Below are 21,047 nucleotides of genomic sequence, written 5' to 3'. Positions count from 1 at the left end.
GGGTGGCAGTCTTGTCTAACATCCAGTCTAGAATATATAAGAGGCAAAAAGAAAACCCAAGGAACTCACTGTTGGGTCATTCCTTAAGCATTAGGATATGCAATATGCATCTTTACCTTTCAGAGCCTTTATTTTTGTTTTTACAATATAATGTCCAGTACTTTTAGCTGTACTTAGTGGGAGGGATTAGCATAATATGTTTACTCCATCTTGTCCAGAACCAGAACTCCTGATTCTCTTTTTTGTCTTGTAATGTTTTAAATTGTCCAGAAAGTGAAGAAAACTCAAGGTTAATATGATATTGATATCATTTCTCTCTTTGGTCCTCACAGTATTCACCACATGAGAGACTCCTAAACAGTGTCATTGCTGCAGGAGTCCATTCTTTCTTACCTCAGGCCTCTTCTTCATTTTCTTCTCCTTTGATTCCCTCAACCCCTATTCTCAGCAACTCTCTCCCTAGACCTTATCTCACAGTCTAGCAGGGAAAACTACCATTTCCTTTTTTTTTTTTTTACCATTTCCTAACATTAAACAATAATAGATAAGTCTGTAGATAAATACTCTCCCCATCCATGAAACAGCATTTTCACTCTACACAATGTTTAACATCTGCATTCATAGTTTTACAGCAGTGATGAGATTCTATACTCAGCCAATGAGTAGGATTAAGTGGAACTCATCAAAGTGATGATGAACAGTGCATCTCCCAAGAAGAAGAAAGTAAAGACAAAATGCATAGTTCATCCTTAGAGCCATAGAAAGTTAATTTCTGAGGATTTTTTCATATTTTTTCGAGCATCAATCAAAACTGTTTTTCTTTTTAAATGGTTGTGTTCATTATATTAAAACTAAGATACCAGTCTTTAGTTGAGTGAAGTCCACATGTATTTTCCAAAATATTACAGATCTTTACTCAACTGCCTGCCCAGGAGATTGTGGACTCTTTTTGGTGAGAAACTATCTCATTCATGGTTGTATTCCCCAGGGCTTAATGTGCTCAACAGTTAATGAAATAAAATGATTCCTTGTATGAATCTCAAATTCTGCTTGGCTTTTTGTTTTTTAAGAACTCCAAGAGAGCAGCCCGGGTGGCTCAGCAGTTTAGTGTCGCCTTCGGCCCAGGGCGTGATCCTGGAGACCCGGGATTGAGTCCCATGTCAGGCTCCCTGCATGGAGCCTGCTTCTCCCTCTGCCTGTGTCTCTGCCTCTCTCTCTCTCTCTCTCTCTCTCTCTCTCTGTGTCTCTCATTAATAAATAAATAAAATCTTTAAAAAAAGAACTTCAAGAAATGGAAAAGTCTTGGAGCCCTATTTATGTAGTATATCAAGAGAAGAATAGAAATATTTACACAGGGTTGCTATATAATGACTCATGGCTATGCATTAACATTCCAAGGATCTGACAATGAGTACTCCTCAATTCATGTCCCCATTCCCACGGTGGAGCTCTGATTCCCAGGGCTCTCAACAATAGACTCTTGTTGTCTATTCTCAGTGAAAAGAAGATACCCTTGCATTGGCAGCCCTGAGATGATAGGAGCCTGTAGGTGAGGGTGGGAATACTCCTTAGTTACCTGGCAAGCATCAAAGCTCTCATTCTCATATCCAGCACACAGCATATTCTTGGTAAGTTTTGGAAACGCCTTTAAACATTTCTCCCAATCCGTGATGATCATTGGCACTTTCATCAGCTCAGTTTTCATAGAGTATTTGTCATCTAGCCCACAAAGAAAGCACATTATAAAAGTCACTAGATAGCAGTCCCAGGGCAACTAGATCACCCTGTGCATCCCTGCATCCCACCAGCCACTTGCCTATCTTTCTCTACATCCTCCACTCTCCACTTCCTTCCAATAATTCTATGTTATTCACTCATTCTGTCATCTCAGACTTTTCTAAAGAATTCCTCACCTACTTGAATTATTCTTCTTATTCAAAATTATATTCCTGCTTCCAAGCAGGCTTCCTGCTTGACTCCAACCGACCCTATAGACTTGACTTCTTGGAGCTGGCTATTGATCATTTTTCAGTATAATCCTGCCTCTTCAGCCTATATACCTATTGCTACTTTTTAGTATGTGAGTATGATACTTCCTTAGCACAAGGCTGCTGAAAGTAGGTTTGTGCTCCCAGGAAAAAGGCTTTAAGGTCCTCCAGGCAAGGACAGGTTGACTAAGAGTCTTTATAGGAGATTTGTCACAGCCCTTTCTGGACTCCCAGCTTCCAGGAATTTGTCTGAACTTTTCTCTGTCTTGTTAACTCAGACCACACAGATTTTCAAATTCTTCTTCTTATTAAGTACTTTTAATCTTACAGATACCCATCTGCCTCCTCTTTACTTCTAATTCTCCAGTAGTAGCCTAGAAACAGTGTTACTTTAGTTTTTCTCTGGTTAGTAAACCCCTGAAATTCCTACCATCTTCCAGACCCCAGCTGGTTGCAAAGTTCCCTATGTACCTAGAGTCTTGTTCAGTCCTGAGGCAGTGCTATGCTGTTCCCATCTCTTCCCCTACCTATTTTCACTGGGGGAAGTCCAATGGGGCTTTCATAATCCCTTTTTGCCCCCACATAGTTCCTCCTATTTTGGCCAAGTAACAGTGTAACAACAAGTAACAACACATTCATTTCTAAGAATGGCTGGGCAACACTCCAGGACCATCAGAAGACTGGGCCAGGACAGGTATCTAGAATGCCTGTAGGAACCAGGTGGGAAACATCAAGGTGTGAATCAAGGGAGATGTGAGAGAATAAAAAGGAAGGGGGCCCCTGGCAAAATGAGGAGTTTAAATTCAGTTAAACAAGCAAACAAGATTGCTCTGTGCTGGCTGAATATGACCACACCTGGCGAATGGCTTGGACCTGGCATCTCAGCCTGGGGCTTCGAGGAGATGCTTCCTTGGCACTGGGAAGGGGCTGAGATTTGGCCTCTGTGAGCCTCAGGTATGCAGGGATTTGCTCCAATGCAAGTCTTTTTCTCCTTTCCCCTTAGCCCTCTCTCTTTTCATGTCCCTGACCACATCCTTAGATTTACGGGCCCAACCTCAGATGCCTGTGATATGGCTCCTCCCTCAGAAGCTCTCAGGAGATGCTGAACAGTCACGTACCGCTATTAGTCTGACCCCATCCTGCCACCCAGCATTTGTGCCATGTGGAGGGGGTGGGCTTCCTGGGTATGCAGATAGGCTCCATCTGTCCATTGAATGTGATAGGCGAGGCCAACAGCAGCAAGGCAATATCATTGTCCATGTTGACTTTTTGAAAGTCCTTGTGAAGAACTATGCTGGTAACCTCCTTTATATCCAGGGATGGGCTGCTTAAGTCATTGCTTCCCAACACAACACTCAAGTCTGTTGGACTGTGGCATAGAACCAGAGAGAGGGAAGTAGAAGGAGAAGAGGAGTCATGAAGCACACAGAATTTACTCTGCCCAAAAAAACCTAAATCCCATATAGTTCTAGGAGCCTTTAGAACTTGTTCTACTGGAGCTGTTGCTCAGAAGATGTAGGGATTTATTGATTGATTGATTGATTCATGTAAGAATTTTAAAGAGGTCGAGGGAAGTGAAACTGCAGGAGGGGCAGACCACGGCCACATTGCTGCTCCAGCAGTCTTAGAGATGTGAATGAGATACTCCTGGCTAATGGTACAGAGGGAGTACACAGCTTTGGGGACTCCAAAGAATACACAAGAGACCACTTGGCATAGATCAAACTTGCTTCAGATAGGTAAGGTGTTATTACATTGATTTGTCTACCAGCAACTTAGAGACCCAGGCACAGAATTTAATCTAGACCTACCACTGATTAAGCAGAAAGAATTTTTAATAATAATTTAGGCATTCCCTCCAGGCAGAATGGCCAGAAACTTCCTAATAGCCAATCCTTAAGTATATCATGGAAGCATATGCAACAAGTCTCCTTGATTATGTCATGGTGAAATTTTCCACTGCTTTTTTATTATTATTATTATTAACTTTTAAAGGTCAGACTTTCTGTGTATCTTCCAACTTTCTTTCTTTCTTTTCTTTTTTTTTTTTTAAATGTTCCAACTTTCTTAAGGTGGTATAGCAGGTATCACAGAAAGCATAAGCACTGGGGCCTGGATTTAAATCCTATTTCTGTTTACTATGTGTGCACTGTGGGTGAGTCATTGGGCCTATTTCCCTCTCTATAAAATAGGATTGTTCATTCTACCTGCCTCAGAGGATTGTTGTAAGATTGAATGAATTAAAATGGGGGTTATTCATCTACCTTCTTCAGGGTTGATATATAAATGAATAAGTTAATGAAGGTTATTTCTTAGCAGGTAACTGACTCATGATTAGTAACCAGTAAATGCTAGATTTACAACCAGTCTCCTGGAGTGCAGAGACAACTCTGCAAGGAGCAAGTAAATAGAGTGTCAGATAGCCTAGGATCCCAGACTTCCAGAATTAACAGGATTTCCTCCTAGAAGGACTTACATGTCCTAGAAGGTGTGGATGGACCAGGACTTTGACTCTACCAAACCACAAATGTTCCTGAGGAGGATAGTATGTGACCTTGGGGAAACCATAGTTATTGGTCCTTGGAGGCAATGTGTAGGGCACAGTAGATGCCACCATCAGGCTCACTGCCTCCTCTTTCCTGGGAAGAATGTCAGATTTGGCAGGAGAGGCAAAAGGCTTTTGGAACTATATAAATATTTTATAACATACAGTCAGAGCTGACGGAGAAACTCAACTAAGAAAAAAAAGAACAAATGAACAAATTTATACATTGTGAAGAGGAAAACTGAAATAAAACATTGGACAAAGGGCTGAAGGGTTGGGTGGTAATCATTTCTGTCTGACTCAGGACTGACTAGGGCTAGGGTTTCCCTTAGCAATCAGGTCTTGCTGAGTGTGGGGGGTGTCCTGGGAGTCAGAGGCAACAGGGATAGGCTCTTGATACTTACAGTAGCTCTTCAGAAATTAAACAGTGAGCAGCAGTGATAATCCACCACTTGTTGATGATTGCGCCACCACAGAAATGTTCATTTCTTGCCTGAATACTCACCTGCCATGGGAACTCACCCACCTCAGCCTCCATCCCCCCTATGATTCTGGAATACTGAGATCCTCCCTCAAAAATGGGTCTTTTACCACATTCTGGTAGAATGAAAGAGGAAAAAAAAAGGGAAAAGTAGCAACACTTAGTCCATATCCATGGAGGCTTATAAGTAGCTATCATTATATCCATTCTAGAGAAGAAGCTTTCCCTTGAAGCACCCATAGGAACACAAGTAAGCCAACAGATGCTTTATTTTGTTGCACAGAGTCTGGGACATGGGTCAGAAGTGTTGGCTCTGTCCCCTCTCCAGCATTATGATCTCAGGCAAATCACTTCACTGAGCTTGTTTCTGCAATAGTCTAAAATAAATCACAGGAAAACACTTGTCCAGAGCCACCCCTGGAGTGCTGGGCAAAATAATGCTCCCAACCCCAGTAGATGTCAATGTCCTAATGGGCCATTCCCTAGAGCTTATCAGGAGGCTTACCTTTCAGGGAAAAGGGGACTTGGGAGATGGAATTAAAGTTGCTAATCTGCCAACCTTAAAATGGGGAGATTATCTTGGATAACGTGAGTGGGCTCAATGTAGTTGCAAGGGTCCTTAACATGGTGGAAGAAAGCAGGAAAGAGATATGACTATGGTAGAAAGGCATGCAGAGGTGCATACTGCTGGCTTTGAAGATAGAGGGGCTACCTGCCAAGGAATACAGAAGACCTACAGAAGCTAGAAAAAGCAAGGCAAAAGATTCTTTCCTAAAGCCTCAGATTAGAAATAATGTCCCGCTGATAGCTTGATCTTTGCCCAGTGAGACCAGTGCTGGATGTCTAGCCTACAGGACTATAAGATAAGAAATGGGTGATGTTTAAGCCACTAAGTTTGTGGCAGTTTGTTATAGCAGCCATAGGAAATATACATGCAGGAAAACAGAAAAGTGGCCCAGAAAGGGTTGGACCTACTGAAAGCTCTGAGGCTGAGCCATTATAGATGGAACATTCTGTTCCAGGCAAAGCAGTTCCATGCCCTGGGACGCTGAAAACAAAGGCTGTGGCTACTCATGCAGAGAAGAGAAATTTACTCTGAACAGAGTACAGGACCAGCACCTTGCCCCCAGGAGGAGGAGACATGCCATTAATATTGGTTGACATGAATGTCACCTTGTGCTCTGGAACAAGGAATGAGTTTGCCTCTAAGGAGCCTAAGATCTCCTCTTGTCTCTTTCTGGATGCCACTTTCCCAACTTTTCATTCAATAAAGGTTTTGAGGATTTTGTAATATGGATTGGAGTGGCCCAGTAGTGGTCATGTTTTACTTAAAAAAAAAAACAAAAACAAACCTAGAGTGAAAATTTAGCAATTTGTGTTAAAGGCCTTCAGCTGTCAGTAATCTATAAAAGCTCTTTTCAGAATTTTGGGATCTGCACTTCCTCTTTTATTCACTAGACACAGATGCTTACTATGCATCATGCAATGTTACACTCTACAAAGACCAATTTATTTAACTTTCATAATAATGCTTTGAGATAGGTACTATTATTATCACTCCCATTTTACAGTTGAGACAGCTGAGGGACAGTGAGGTTAAGTAATTTGCCCAAGGTCATACAGATAATTATGGCCAGACCAAGGTTTGAACGTAGGCAATCTGACTTCAGGGTGGGTGCTCTTAGCACTACTCAGTGCCCCTCTCTGTCTGGAATATTCTTCTCTCTGGTAGTTGCATGACTCACTTTGTTCAGGCCTTGGTTCAAGAATCACTTCTTTGGAAAGATCTTCCTAGCTCCTCCTGTCCTGGCCCCTTTTTATCTCCTACCCTGCATTATGTTTCTTCATCACTTTAACAATGTATTAATTCAGACAGTATTCATCCCTTTTTGCCTATGATACCAGAATGTAAGCCACATCTGGGAAAAGATACATGCCTGTCTTGTTGTTAATAGAATGACAGCATCATAGATGGCGTGGAAGGGACACTCAATAGTGATGAACAATCCTCTGACCCAGTGGTTCTACTGCTGGGAAATTATCCTAAGGGAAGAATCTAGAATGCAGCAGTTTAAAGATGTTCACTACAGTTATCTCTACAACAGCAATAAATTGAAGGCATCCTCAATGTTATGACTAAAGTAGGGCACATCTATTCAGCCATAAAAATTATGCTTATGGAGGGCCTTTAATGATGTGAGCCGAATACAGTGTTGAGGGGGAAAGTCAGGATAAAACAATCATATACGAACTTATGGCTTCAGTCATGTTAACAAGCTGGCCTTGTGCATGTGGGAGGCAATGTGCCACAATACTAAGAATGATTATGAGCCTGAAGCTTGATTGAATGATGGATGACAGCTTTGGGAACCAATTGTGTGACATCTCTGAGACACAGAGTATGGCATTTTCTAAGAGGGCAGGCTCTGGGGCCCCACAGCCTGAGTCCAATCCTGGCTCTGTTGTTTACTGACTAAATGATTTCAGTAAGCATTGGGGAAAGCTACTTACCCTCCCTTGCATAGAACTGATGTTTTACAGATTAAATGAGAGTGTGGGTATTGAAGTGTCCAACACAGTGCTTGGCACAGAGTAAATCCTCAAGCCACATTAGCTGTCAGAATTTCTCATATCATCTTGCACCAAAGGCTCCATGGGGCTGGCAGCTGAGCCTCATTCTCCATCTTTGTCTTAAGAACAACTGATATCACGGGTATAAATTCCTGTAAACTTGTTAATAGTAGAGCACAAAACCCCTGAGCTGTGATGGAGGCAATGCTAAAATGGGTGAGAATCTACTGCAATTGCCCACACCAGAGAGAGGCACATTCTGTTGATTCTTTCCTGACAACATGCACTACCACCCACTCACATTTCAGCCAATGCCCAAGGCCAGAATGAGGGAGGGCAGGTGAATAGGCTGTGTTCTTTTCATGGGGTAGTGTGAGAGAGGAAATGTGAGCTCTAGAGTCAAACAGGTACAAAATCCCCGCTCTTCTACTTCCCTGCTGTGTGACTTGGGACAAATCTTCAACTTTCATAAGGCTCAGAGTTCTTCACACATGCATGAGGCTGAGTGTGGAGAACCCACTGTGATGGTATGGAAGTTAAACATGGGGAATTACCTGACCCATAAGAGCAGCGAAATAACCCAGTTTCCTTCCAACCTCAGCCACACCTTGGAGAGAGAACCCATCAGGTTCAGAGAACCTTAGAGAACCTGATGTTCCTCAGAGAACCATGAGGGGCTGCCTATTGAGAACAGAAGGCCCTGGCCTTCTTCCTGTGTGCATACATGTGAATGTGCCCAGCTAGACTTTTGCTCTGTATCTGAAGTTCACCAGAACTCTGTCATTTTCCTGAGCCCCATGCTCTTCTTCCCCTGATTTGGAGTTCTAATGCTCAGCTCATTCTGGGCCCTTGCTTCTAGGCACTCTATTACTCATTCAAGAATAAAGGTTAGTATTTCAGAGCTGAAACTTCAGGTCAGATGGGTTGAACTTTTGGGCTCAGGAAGAGAGGAGAAGAAAGGGAAATAAGGGAAATCTTTTGGGGGAGTATATGGGAAAACCTGAAGCTACTGCTCTTGTGCTCTTTTGGGCCAGCCTCTTAGTGACCAATTAGCTAATTAATGAGCTCAACAACTGAATCTTTCCCTTAGCCCTTAATGCTCACCACTGATTGGATGGAAGTGACGTGAGCAAGGTCACCATCATGCCCAGCCCCACCTGGGAGAGCTGCTCTGGCCACTGGGAGAGGAGTCCACATACCAACATGTACGCCCTTGGCTTGAGACATGAGCAGCAGAATTGATAACAGAAGCATGCCCCTTGGCTTTGATGTTTGCCTAGGAGGTGAAGGAGGCCAGGATTGAGGGAAATGATGTTGGCAGAGCCTCTCTTCTTATAGTCAGTCCCTGGCTGATGATGTCACAAAGGGCTATGGGTTTGGGTAGACACTACTCAAGCATCCTCAGTACTGCCTTCCTGGCCAGTGGCCAGGCCCAATGCTTGGAAATGAATCATACTAATTTCAGTTCCCAAAGTGATCGCAGTTCATTTTCCAGGCCACATTGTCTACTCTGCCAGCCTAGCTCCCTTGGTTTTCATCACCTGCAGGAAAGGAATAATAGGGTCCATGAAGAAAGTCATTGTGAAGCTCAAAACAAGATCATGTGACTTGGGTGATGGACCCTCTTTACCATACCAAGGGTATGGCTCCATCTACTTCCTGAGAGGGGAAATTCCAGGACAGATGACTTACTCCTTTGCTTGTCCAACAGACCCCTGCAGGCAACTGCTCCTCAGCACCCAGGTGTCCACTCTGAGGGTTGACCCAGGGCCTGTTGTGTGGCCATGGGAAGGTACAATTCTCATCTGTTCTGAATAATACGTAATCTGTCTCAAACAGAAGAGGTCTGGTGAAGGGATAACTTTTTTTCTCTATTGGCACATGGGTAAAAGTACCAAAGCATGCCAGGTCACTGGGCCCTAGTCTTGCCACCAAGAAACTCCAGGCTTTCCCTTTGCTCTTCCTTTAGATTCAGCTCTCTCCTCTCCTGGACATGCTACACCCACCCCTGCTAAATGCTGGTGCCTTTTCCCTTTGCTCAGGTTTTAGGGGTGGGGTGTGGAGGGGAGGAGGAGCCTGGGCCCTAGGTCTGATTGGGAGAAAGGAGGATGACTACTAATCTCACTTGTGGGAAGGCAGGGATAATGGCAAACTCATACTAAATTGTTGCTCATTTTCTACTAAAGTATCTGGACAAAAGCCCAGCTCACCTCTAGGAAGATCCATTTCCTTCTGGGTCTATAGCCCTCCTATTAACATGACTGAGCCCTATTTCTTGTGAAATACTCATTCACTGCCCAGCATTATTATTTAGTGTGTGTGTGTGTGTGTGTGTGTGTGTGTGTGTGTGTGTGCAAAAAGCTCTTTTACAGTAACAACAGATCGCAAAATGCTTGAACTGATGGAGGGGAAAGATGGGTGTGGACAGAGCTACTGTGCACAACCACATCTCCAGAGGGCACCATTCCTAGAGGCTACAATGAGAATACCACCCCCCTGGAACTGGGCAGACATGAGAGCTTAGGTGTGAAGAGAAACTTCGGTGCTCTATAAGGAATCTATAGAAATCCAAAAAGAAAAGAATGATACATGATGTCACATGATGACATAGGTTACCCAGGACTGCTGGCTGGCTGGTACCTCAGACACCCCCAGGGTGACCTAATCCTGGTGACTTTATTTACCACAGTCCTGGCTAATAGATCTCTAACTTTGGTGTGCAGCCCGGGGAGCTTGTTCAGTGCAGATTAAGGTTTGCCAAATTTATCAAATAAAAACACAGGCTGCCCACTTAATTTTGAATTTCAGGTAAAGAACAAATATGTTTCTAATCTGTGTGGACCCCATGCAATGTCTGAGAGATACATACACACACACAAAAAAAAGAAAGAAAGAAAAAGAAAGAAAGAAAGAAAGAAAGAAAGAAGGAAAGAAAGAAAGAAAGAAAGAAAGAAGAAAGAAAGAAAGAAAGAAAGAAAGAAAGAAAGAAAGAAAGAAAAGAAAGAGAAAGAAAGAAAGAAAGAAAGAAAGAAAGAAAGAAAGAAAGAAAGAAAGAAATTCACATTGTATATGAAATTCTAGTGTATCTGGAATTATATATTTTACCTGGTAACCCCAATGTTGATTTCCAAGTTTTTTCCTTCAGATGCTGATCCAGTGAATAGGAGAGGGGAAGGAGGACAACAGATTTAAGCATTTTAACAGCTGTTCCCAGATGATCCCAGTGCAGATCATCCTGAACCATGTTGAGAATTGTCAGTCAGGCCTAGGGTACAGAGCTTCCTGGGGTCCCTGGGAATGTGGGACTAGAGTCTGACTCCATCCAGGAACTCTGGAGAGCGAGAGTGTCTGGCCAACCACTTAGGTTCTGGGGAGGGATGGACTGACCCTCTAGTTTGTGCAGTGTGGGCCACACAGGGGAGAGAGCCAGTTGGGGGTGTCTGAGGATCCACACATAAGGCTTCCTGAAGGGGGCAAGAGGAGCCCAAAGAGGTGGGGTTGTGCAACCAGGCCTGGGAGCTGCAGGACAAAGGAGGATAGCAGGAAACCACAGAAGAACCCAAGAGACACTACCCTAAAAGTCAGCAGGAAATGCCTCCTAGGCCCAGAGGTCAGGAAGCTGATGTTTGGACTAGCTCACCTTTATCTGTACCCTCTCCTCAACTTTGATTCCTGCCAGGAGTGAAAGAGCTGCTCAAGGTGGGGGAAGGTGAGCAGAACCAGAGGTGAGAAAAGGCCCTTGTTCCTAATTGGACCCAGACTGGAAGAGGGAGATTTAACAGAGTCAGATTTCAGCCTCTGAAAGAGTTTAGATATTCTAGTGCCTACACTGAAACTGGGTTGGGACTGAAGTGCCTATAGAACTGTTATCTCTGAACAACTAGAAGGTGTACCTGGAGCTTTTCTATCTGGGTAGGACAAATCATCCCCGCTGAATGGAGTTTAAAAAGATGGTGGGAGACACAAATGAAGCTGTGTGTTGGTTGAAATCCATGCATTGCACTTGTTCAAACATAGCAGTTATACTACCCATTGCATTTTTCCAGTGCCTTTGCAGTTGGTGGGAAAATTCTGGCTGGAGCTTCATGATTTCTCCATTTACAGCAGTTTGCTGAACTGTGGGGAATGTACTTATCCATACAAGCATAGGCAAGTCACCTAGTTCAGGCAAGCAAATGACCGGTAGGACTGCCATGCTCAACCCACAGCCCCTCACCCCACCCCCAGCCCCCACCTCTCATGACAGATGCAGCCAATTGATCATAACTCCTTTTTGCTGAGCCAAGAATTGGCCACAATGTGGCCATTTAGGCAGCTGTTACCAGGGGATCAGACAAAAACCATTGTTATTGTTGGACTACACACAACCAGGAGCCTCACCAATATCCAGTAACGACATAGTCAGACACTTTGGAAGATGCATCTGGTCTCCTCTCTGACTTTCATGCAGAGACTTGCTGCCCCTAAAAGTTGTGCATCTATTTATATTGTACTGTGTTATTTAGTAGGTAGCCTGCATGTTGTACTAGAGATGATTTCTGAAGTCAGACTTACTTAGCTTCAAATCCTGCTTCCAATGCTTCTATAAAGGGTCTTGGGCATGTTAACCTACCTCTGAGAGTTTTGTTTATTTCTGCACAGGGTATAATAGGACCTACCTGTTAGGATTGACATGAGAATCAAGCTATGGTCACAACGTGTCTTAGTCTTTCCTGGCTGCTGTGTAACAAATTGAGTTGACCCTTGAACAACGTAGGGGTTAAAGACACCGACCTTGCCTTACAGCCAAAATCCACGTATAACTTTAACACTCCAAAAACTTAACTACCAATAACCTATTGTTCATGGAAAGCCTTATCAATAACATAGTTAACACATATTTTGTATGTTTAAATATTATACATTGTATTCTTATAATAAAGTAAGCTAGAGAAAAGAAAATATTATGAAGAAAATCATAAGGAAGAGAAAATATATTTAGAGTACTGTATTTATTAATACCATAAGTTTACATTATCTGTTTACAAGGTGAATTATTTGTTAGTACCAACATCAACAGTCTTAGGTGATACAAAACACTGTAGATATTATATGTATTACTAACACTCAAAGTAAAAAATGAAAAGAGATGGTGAAAGAGAAATTCATATTTTTTTACAGGTATAATGATCCATGCATTGAAGCAGCAGTATGATTGCTTTGTGGTAGCCTAGTGTAATTGATATGATTGCTTCATGGTAGCCTTGCTTATACACTAAATGAGTAAACTGTTATAAAATTTTTATGGCATGTAGTATTACAATCATATTAATAATACAATATTAGTAAAATTGTTACAGCTTTTAAAAAACCACTTACCTGCAATAATAGGCTGATATGCAGTTTCTCCGATTATGAGGAGTTTATTTATTGTTTCAGGCTTAATGATTTTCATGACTTCTCCTGTAACAATGACGGCATCTTCAATGGTGTAATCCTGCCAGACTTTCATAGTGTTCTCTCCATTGGGGTTCTCTTCTACTGCGTTGGCTTTACACAGATTGTTGTGTGTAATGAACAGTAAAAGTCTTTCTGATCCCCCTATCTAGAGGCTGAATTAGAGACATTATGTTTGGGGGGCAAGTAGACAACTTTAATACCTTTGGTGTTGAACTCATGGAGCTCTATGTGGCCAGGAACATTTCCTGTATCAAGAGAGTTTTAAAAGGCAGTCCCTTACCCTCTTACCAATTGGTACTTCAGGGACGGAGCAGCAATGAAACCAGTCCAGAAAAAGGGTTCTTGTTGTCTAGGCCTTCTTGTTGTACAACAAAAAGACTGACAGCTGGTGTTTATATTTTCCTTTCAAGACTCAGGGGTTAGTAGCTTTATAGATAAGGGTAGTCCTCATTATAAACCCAACATTAGCTTAAAATAGTAGAGCTAGCCTATCCCTCCCTGCCTTAAATACTGATGCTGGTTCTTCTTCCTTATTAATTAAAGTCCTCTGTGGCTTTTTCTTCTTTTTTTCCAAAATAGAGCACTTTTATTTGCATGAAAAAATCTGATCAAGGTATCCTTTCTCATCAGTGATTTTCTTAATGGCATCTGGGAACTTGTTTGTTGCCTCTTGATCAGCAAAAGTTGATTCTGTTATCTTGATATTTTTTAAGACAAACCTTTTTCTAAAATCATCAAACCATCCTTTGTTGGCATTAAATTCTCTAGCTTTAGATCCTTCACCTCTGTTTGCTTACAGTTGTTATATAATGACTTCGCTTTTTCTCAAATCATATGAGAGCCTACAGGTATGCTTTTCTTATAACAAATTAAAAAAAAGATCATTTAAAAAAATGAAAGATGCATTTTCAATATGAGATAAAAAAGCATTTTGCAAAAAGTGCAAGTCTTTTGCACCTGCTAGCAAAGCTGCAGTGATAGCTTCACGGATTTCCTTTCCTTTCCTTTTCTTTTCTTTTCTTTTCTTTTCTTTTCTTTCTTTCTTTCTTTCTTTCTTTCTTTCTTTCTTTCTTTCTTTCTTTCTTTCTTTCTTTCTTTCTTTCCAATGGTCCTATGCTGGATTCATTTATCTTGAAATGGTGAGCAACCACAGCTGCAGACCTCAGTCTATAGTACTGATGAAGGAATTAAACTTTTTCTTATAATATCATGACTTTTTTTTCTGCTTCTTGGGAGAACTTTCAGCATCACTAGTAACACTTTCTATGGGTCCATAGTGTTCTTCAAGGTTTATAGTATTGCACTAAACACAATGAAAAATACAAAAAAACCATGAGAGATTAGTTTTTAACTGCAATACACAATTTACTGGAAAGATCAGCTCCTTATATGGAAATGATTGGCATCACAGCATTTTTTTAAAAAGACTTTTTATTTATTTATTCATGAGACACACAAAGAGAGAGAGAGAGAGAGAGAGAGAGAGAGAGAGAGAGAGAGAGAGAGATACAGGCAGAGGGAGAAGTAGGCAGAGGGAGAAGTAGGCAGAGGCAGAAGCAGGCTCCTCACAGGGAGCTTAATGTGGGACTCAATCCCAGAAACCTGGGATCACTCCCTGAGCCGAAGGCAGATGCTCAACCACTGAGCCACTCAGGCGTCCCAGCATCATAGCATTTTAGATGGATACTCCTAGTGAAATAGAGTTCACTGAAATAGTAGCAGAAGATGGCCATAAAATTATTATGGCAATACTGTATGCACTAGAGTTAATTTTTGCAGTTTTGATTTAATACTGCATCTTTACATTTACTTGTATTTCTCCTGACTGTGAATGGCTCTATGTGCAGTCTGTAAATTTTGTATGTTCATAAGTTTTGAGAAATTTTAACCTTTGGTAATAGATTTGTGTGTATTTTATGGCAATAAATGATATAATGGTCTAGTATATACATATATCTTATGTTTTTGTGACACATCAAGTCTTTTTTTCTTCTAAAGATTTATTTACTTGAGAGAGAGAGAGAGAGAGAGAGAGAATGTATGTGTGTGTGTATGTGTGTGTGTAGAGAGAGAGAGAGGGAGAGAGAGAGAGCTGTAGAGGGAGAGAATCTTCAAGAAGACTCCACACCGGGATCCCTGGGTGGCACAGCGGTTTAGCACCTGCCTTTGGCCCAGGGCGCGATCCTGGAGACCCAGGATCAAATCCCACGTCGGGCTCCCGGTGCATGGAGCCTGCTTCTCCCTCTGCCTATGTCTCTGCCTCTCTCTCTCATTCTGTGTGACTATCATAAATAAATGAAAAATTAAAAAAAAAAAAAAAAGAAGACTCCACACCAAGAGTCAAACCCAATGCGGGGCTCAATCCCATGATGATGAGATCACTACCTGATCCAAAACCAAGGAGTGGGATGCTCAACCGACTAAGCCACCTAGGCGCCCTACCAATTTTTTTCTTAATTTTTTTCAATATCTCTAGGCTATGCAATTTGTCTATTTTTCCAAATTGTGGGAAATCTCCAAAAAATTTTCCAATGTATTTATTGAAAAAAAATCTGTGTAAAAGTGGACTTGTGCAGTCAAAACCTGTGTTGTTCAAGGGCCAACTGTGGCCTAGACTAGATGACTTAAAAAACAGACATTTATTTCTCATAGTTCTGGAAGCTGAAAATCCAAACTCAGGATGCCAGGATGATTGATTCTTGGACAAGGCTGTCTTCCTGGTTTTCAAACAGCTGCCTTATTAGTGGGTCCTCATATGGATGAGAGATCTCTGCATATCTCTTATAAAGGCACTAATCCTATTTGTGAGGACTCCACCCTCATGACCTAATTACTTTTCAAAGGCTCACCTCCAAATCCTATCATGCTGGAGTTGGGTTTCAACAAATGAATTTTGAGGGGGATACAAACATGCAGGTCACAACACAGTGACTACTACATAGTAATGCATCCAAAACATGCTTGCTGTGACGATGTGATATTCTGGAGCCTAAGTTTGCATTTTCAGTCACTGGCAGATCATGATCATTGTCTCAGGTATACACAGGCTCTTGAGGTCATCTTCACATCTAACCCTCTTGGAGTAAGGTGTCTGGAACGCTGGAAGGACAGGGAACTGGCTTGTTCTGATGGCTTCCTCCATGCTAAAGTTTTGTATTTAGCATCACATTTAATTTGCAGAACAACCCTATAAACTAGACCAAGTTATCTCCTTTCCTCCTTTCACAGTGAAGAAAGAAGCCTCGGACAAATTAAGGAACCAGACCAGTATTACAGGTTACTGAGTGTGGGGGTTAATGAGTCAACTTGACTGGATCATGGAGTACCAGATATTTAGTTAAACATTATCTCTGAGTGTGTTTTTTGAGGGTGTTTCCAGATGAGATTAACATTTGAATTTGTAAATGGAATAAAGCAGATGGCCCTAAAATGTACCAGGTGATCTTCTAAGAACTAGGGATATAGGAGTAAATAAAAACTAAAAAGCCCTTTCCCTCACCAAGTTTATTATAGGAGAAGAGAACAAAGATTAAATAAATCCTGAAGATAGGGATTCTAACAGATGATCATTGGTGCTATGGAAAAATAAAGCAGGGAAAGAGTATAGGGAGTGCAGGTTAGGGAAAGTAGCAGGTACTGTTTTTAAGTGTTTGGGGAGATCTAACTGACAAGGTGACAGAAGAAACCTGAAGGGAGGAGGGAGCAAGCCTTGCCGGTAATTGGGAAATCTTATAGGTAGCTAGGGAGACTTGTAGGTAACTGGGGATTCTTGTGGTTAACTGGGGAATATTATTGTAATCTTGTGATATAATAAGAAATATATGTTGTGGTCTTCATCTGGGTTCCTTGCCAGAACCCTTAAAATCTTTGAAATTTCTTAAGTGCTAAGAACAATAGGAACATCTTTATTTTAATATGTGGTTCTTGTCCTGGCCCCTAAAACAGCTCTGAGGTGATAGAGATGAAAGGAGTGTCTCTTGTTATCCTTAACAAGCCTTTTCCAACCACACTTGAGTTTATGTTAATGAGATGATTTTGAAGAACCCCCCTAGCCTAGAGGGCTGGTTGCCAGGGGAACCCATCTTGTGACTAGAGGGTTGGAATTTCCAGCCCCAGCCCTGATTTCTTTCTTAAGATTTATTTATGAGAGACACAGAGAGAGACAGAGAGAGAGAGAGAGAGAGAGAGAGAAGCAGAGACACAGGCAGAGAGAGAAGCAGGCTTCTGATGCGGAACTCAATTCCGTGTCCCCAGGATCATGCCCTGTGCTGAAGGCAGGTGCTTAAGCGCTGAGCCCACCCAGGCGTCCTCCCAGCCTTGATTTCTAAGGAGGGAAGGGCTGGAGGTTGAATTAATCACCAGTGGCCAGTGGTTTAGTCAACCAAGCCTACATTATGAAGCCAACATAAAGACCCTAACTGAAGGGGTTCAGAGAGCATCTGGGTAGGTGAACACATGGAGCTGCTTGGAGGGTGGCACATCTAGAGAGGGCATGAAAATTCCATGTCCCTTCTCCATATCTTTTTCTATGTCTCTTTTCCATTTGGTTGTCCCTCAGTTGTAGTCTTTATATTAGTGAATAAAGCACTTTCCTGAGTTCTATGAGCTGTTCTAGCAAATTAGGAAAACTGAGGAAGGGTTGTGGGAACTCCTGATTTATAGCAGATCAGTAAGAAATGTAGGTGACAACCTAGATTTGTGATTGGCATCTGAAGTGGGTGCAGTCTTGTGGGACTGAGCCCTTAACCTGTGGGGTCTATACTAACTCCATGCAGTTAGTGTCAGAATTGAGTTAAACTGTAGGATTCCCATTCAACGTCCACTAAGAATCGGAGAAGTGCTTGGTGTAGAAAAACCCACACGTCTGATGTCAGAACTGTTGTGAGAACAGCAGAAAGTAGGAGTCATTGCTTTACCTGTAGATAGCAGCTATTTTAGGCAGTTGGTACTTCCTTCAATCAATCATCTGTACAATCATTCTTTAAATTCCTTACAAAGACTGTTATAAATGGGTGGAGATAGGGTAGTGGCTATAGAGTAAGTCAGAGTAAAGGGAGAACCTTTTGAGACTTGTTTATTTAGAAGATTTTAAGGTGGAGATGATTTAAACACATTTAAATGCTGATGAGAAAGACGCGGAAGAGAAAAAGAGCATGAGACTAGGAGGGAGCATGTAATTGATAGTATCAGATTCCCGAGGCTGTGGGAGGACTGAGGGGTTCAGAGGATACACGCGGGGGGGGGGGGATTATCTTTAATCAGGAAACATTGCTCCTCTTTTGGAACATTCTAGTCCTATTTTGCACACCAACACCTTCGTCTTATTTTGCTACATTACTTCTGGCAATTGCCAGCTTCCTTTTCTAGCTCTGCTTCCTCTATAGGGCTATAAATGTTGGCAGTTCTTCCAGGCTCAGCCCTAGGCCCTCTTTGCTTCTCACTCTAAACCTTCATGGTGGACAATCTCATCCATTCCCATGACTTCAACAGCCTAATGACTTTCCAACTTACACTTTCACCCCAGACTTTCAGATCTGTACTTGTATCTGCCTGCTATCAATCACATTACTTTTATATTCAACCTTGTTGGTTCTTTGGTTATCTTTAATTTATATCTGTTTCTTGGTAACTTCACTGTTATGGGCTGAATTGTGTACTTTTAAAATTCTTATGTTGATGTCCCAGCCTCCAGTACCTCAGTATATAGTCATATTTGGAGGTGAGGTCTTTAAAGAGATGACTAAGTTAAAATAAGGCTCTAATCCAATATAACTGATGTTCTTATAAAAATAAGAAGATGGTTACCAGAGTGGAGGTGGGTGTGGGGATGCGTGAAATAAGTGATGGGGATTAAGGAGTGCACTTGTTCTGATGAGCACTGAATGATGTATGGAATTGTTGAATCACTATGTTTTACACCTGAAACTAATATAACACTGTATGTTACCTATACTGGAAGTAAAATCAAATTAAATAATAATAATAAAAAAAAAAAACACAGAGGAAGACACACCAGGAGTGCACGTGCACTGAAAAAAGTCCATCTGAAGAGGCAGCAGGTGCTGGCCACCTGCACACCAAAGGGAGAAGCCTGGAACAGATCCTTCCATTATGACCCTCCGAAGGAAACCAACCTGGTTGACACCTTGATCTTGGACTTCCCAGCCTCCAGAGCTGAGAAATTTCTGTTGTTTAAGCCACCCAGTATGGAAGTACATTGTTATGGTAGCCTTGGCAAACTAATAAGCCTACTCTCTTTACTACTTTAGGTCACCGTCATCTGCATTTCATCTGCATTTCTGGAGCCACTTCCTAATAAGTTATATTCTCTTTTCTAATTTTATTCTCTAAAATATTATCTATGTAATACTCAGAGTAATCTTTTCATGCATATGTGACTATATGACCCACCATCATTCCACCATTCTCCCCATTAACATCACAATAAAGTTCTTCTAGAAAGTCATAGCAAGCTTTGAGATAAAAAATATGAAAACTCACTTAAAGACTGATAGCTTTTGATACCAAAGCATATGATAGAATTTTGTCTAACATGGTATTCCTTTATTTGCCACTCTGGAGGGAATACAGGGAAGGATTAGGCACACAGACTCATTAAGCCACGCTGCCCTACATTCCCTGTTCCCTCCCTAACCCTGGGTTTACTGTGATATCACCCAAGACCAGCTCTGCCATGCATTTGTGATGGCCCCAACTGAAGCAGCTGCAGGTGGCATTTTATCAGCTTTGGCTAAAGGCATAATAGGTTGGGCAATTCCTGACCGGAATGAAAAGAAGATGCTCCAGCTTCTAATTCCACTGCTTATGATGCTCAAGGGACATGTCTTGGAAAGCCAGGTCTGTGCCAGGCTAACCCAGAGCAGAGGATGGAGAGAGGCCTCCAACCTCTCACCTGGGTCCTGTAGAGTTGATTTAGAGTCCTGAGGGGGTGCTGAGTTAGAGCAAATGGCTCAGGAAATGAGATTACAATTGATTAATCAAAGTAGATGTTTGGGGTTTAGTGGACATGCTATTTAAGATGATCTCCCAAGGTCTGGACCCAGAGTTCTGGAAATGCAGGAAACTTAGAGAAACAATTTAGCAATTGCCTCTGCTTCTCCAGTCTCCATTCCCTTCTTTATAAATGTATTAAGGATCTTTCTGGGCCCAACACTCTGACAAACAGCAGAGTTGTGGTGGAATAAGGGCCTTATTAATTTAGATCACCTGTATTAAATTATATAGTCTCATAAAGTAGGAGAAGTTTTAGGGCTATTATAGGAGTAAATGAGTTAATGCAGCACTTTCAAGCATGTTCTGTAAAATCCCTGTCCTATTAGAAGCTGCACAGAAAAAAAGGCCTCATGGTTACATAAGATTTAGAAGTGCTCTATTTAATATTTTTTCTGTAGAGTCACAGTGAATATACACATATTAAAGGTTTTGAGAAATCTCTCTGTAAAGAAAATAGTTTAATTTTATTTAATCTGGTATTTCTGAAATGTATCTGGTCACAAGACCATCATTTACCTCCTTACCTATAACATTTTCCTTGGTTGTAACATTTTCCACTTATCCTTTTGAGAATTACCTGTTCCTATGGTTCATTTTTCATATTTGAGTGGGTGTTATAAACTGGTTTGCAAGACTTTTTTTAATTTTCATGACATGAATTCTTTGTCTCGTGTGTGTGCTGCAAAATCTTTTCCCCTGATTCTTTAACACTCTTAAAACTCTATTTTGGGCCAAATGTAAAAATTTTAAATTTATGTAAAAATTTCATCAATATTTTTATTTGATGTACTAGAAGGACCTTTTCATCCCAGATTATAAACACAATCAGACCTGTAGCATATGAACTCTGAAGTTAGACTGACTGCAATTTATTACATTTCCTTCACACACTTGCTGTGTGGTCTCAGAATAAGTTACAAAATATCTCTGTATTTGTTTCCTTATCTGTAAAATGGCAATATTAGGGTTTTTGTGAAGATTAAATATACATAAAGTTCTGAGAACAGTG

At 41.5% G+C, this 21,047-nt stretch overlaps 1 protein-coding gene across 1 annotated transcript in view; it reads right to left on the bottom strand.

Moving 5' to 3' along the window:
* Positions 1-21,047, bottom strand: part of PRSS55 (serine protease 55) — a 105,916-nt gene that overhangs the window by 8,387 nt on the left and 76,482 nt on the right. The window contains exons 2-5 of the mRNA XM_055345814.1: positions 12,944-13,114; positions 4,938-5,130; positions 3,107-3,357; positions 1,577-1,719 (exon numbers count right to left, since the gene is read on the bottom strand). Of these exons, the coding sequence (XP_055201789.1) occupies positions 1,577-1,719; positions 3,107-3,357; positions 4,938-5,130; positions 12,944-13,114 (758 nt within the window). The remainder of the gene's footprint in view (positions 1-1,576; positions 1,720-3,106; positions 3,358-4,937; positions 5,131-12,943; positions 13,115-21,047) is intronic.

This window comes from Nyctereutes procyonoides, unplaced genomic scaffold, assembly GCF_905146905.1.
Source record: "Nyctereutes procyonoides isolate TBG_1078 unplaced genomic scaffold, NYPRO_anot_genome, whole genome shotgun sequence".
Classification (NCBI taxonomy): domain Eukaryota; kingdom Metazoa; phylum Chordata; class Mammalia; order Carnivora; family Canidae; genus Nyctereutes; species Nyctereutes procyonoides.
This window is presented reverse-complemented; position numbering and strand designations above follow the sequence as displayed.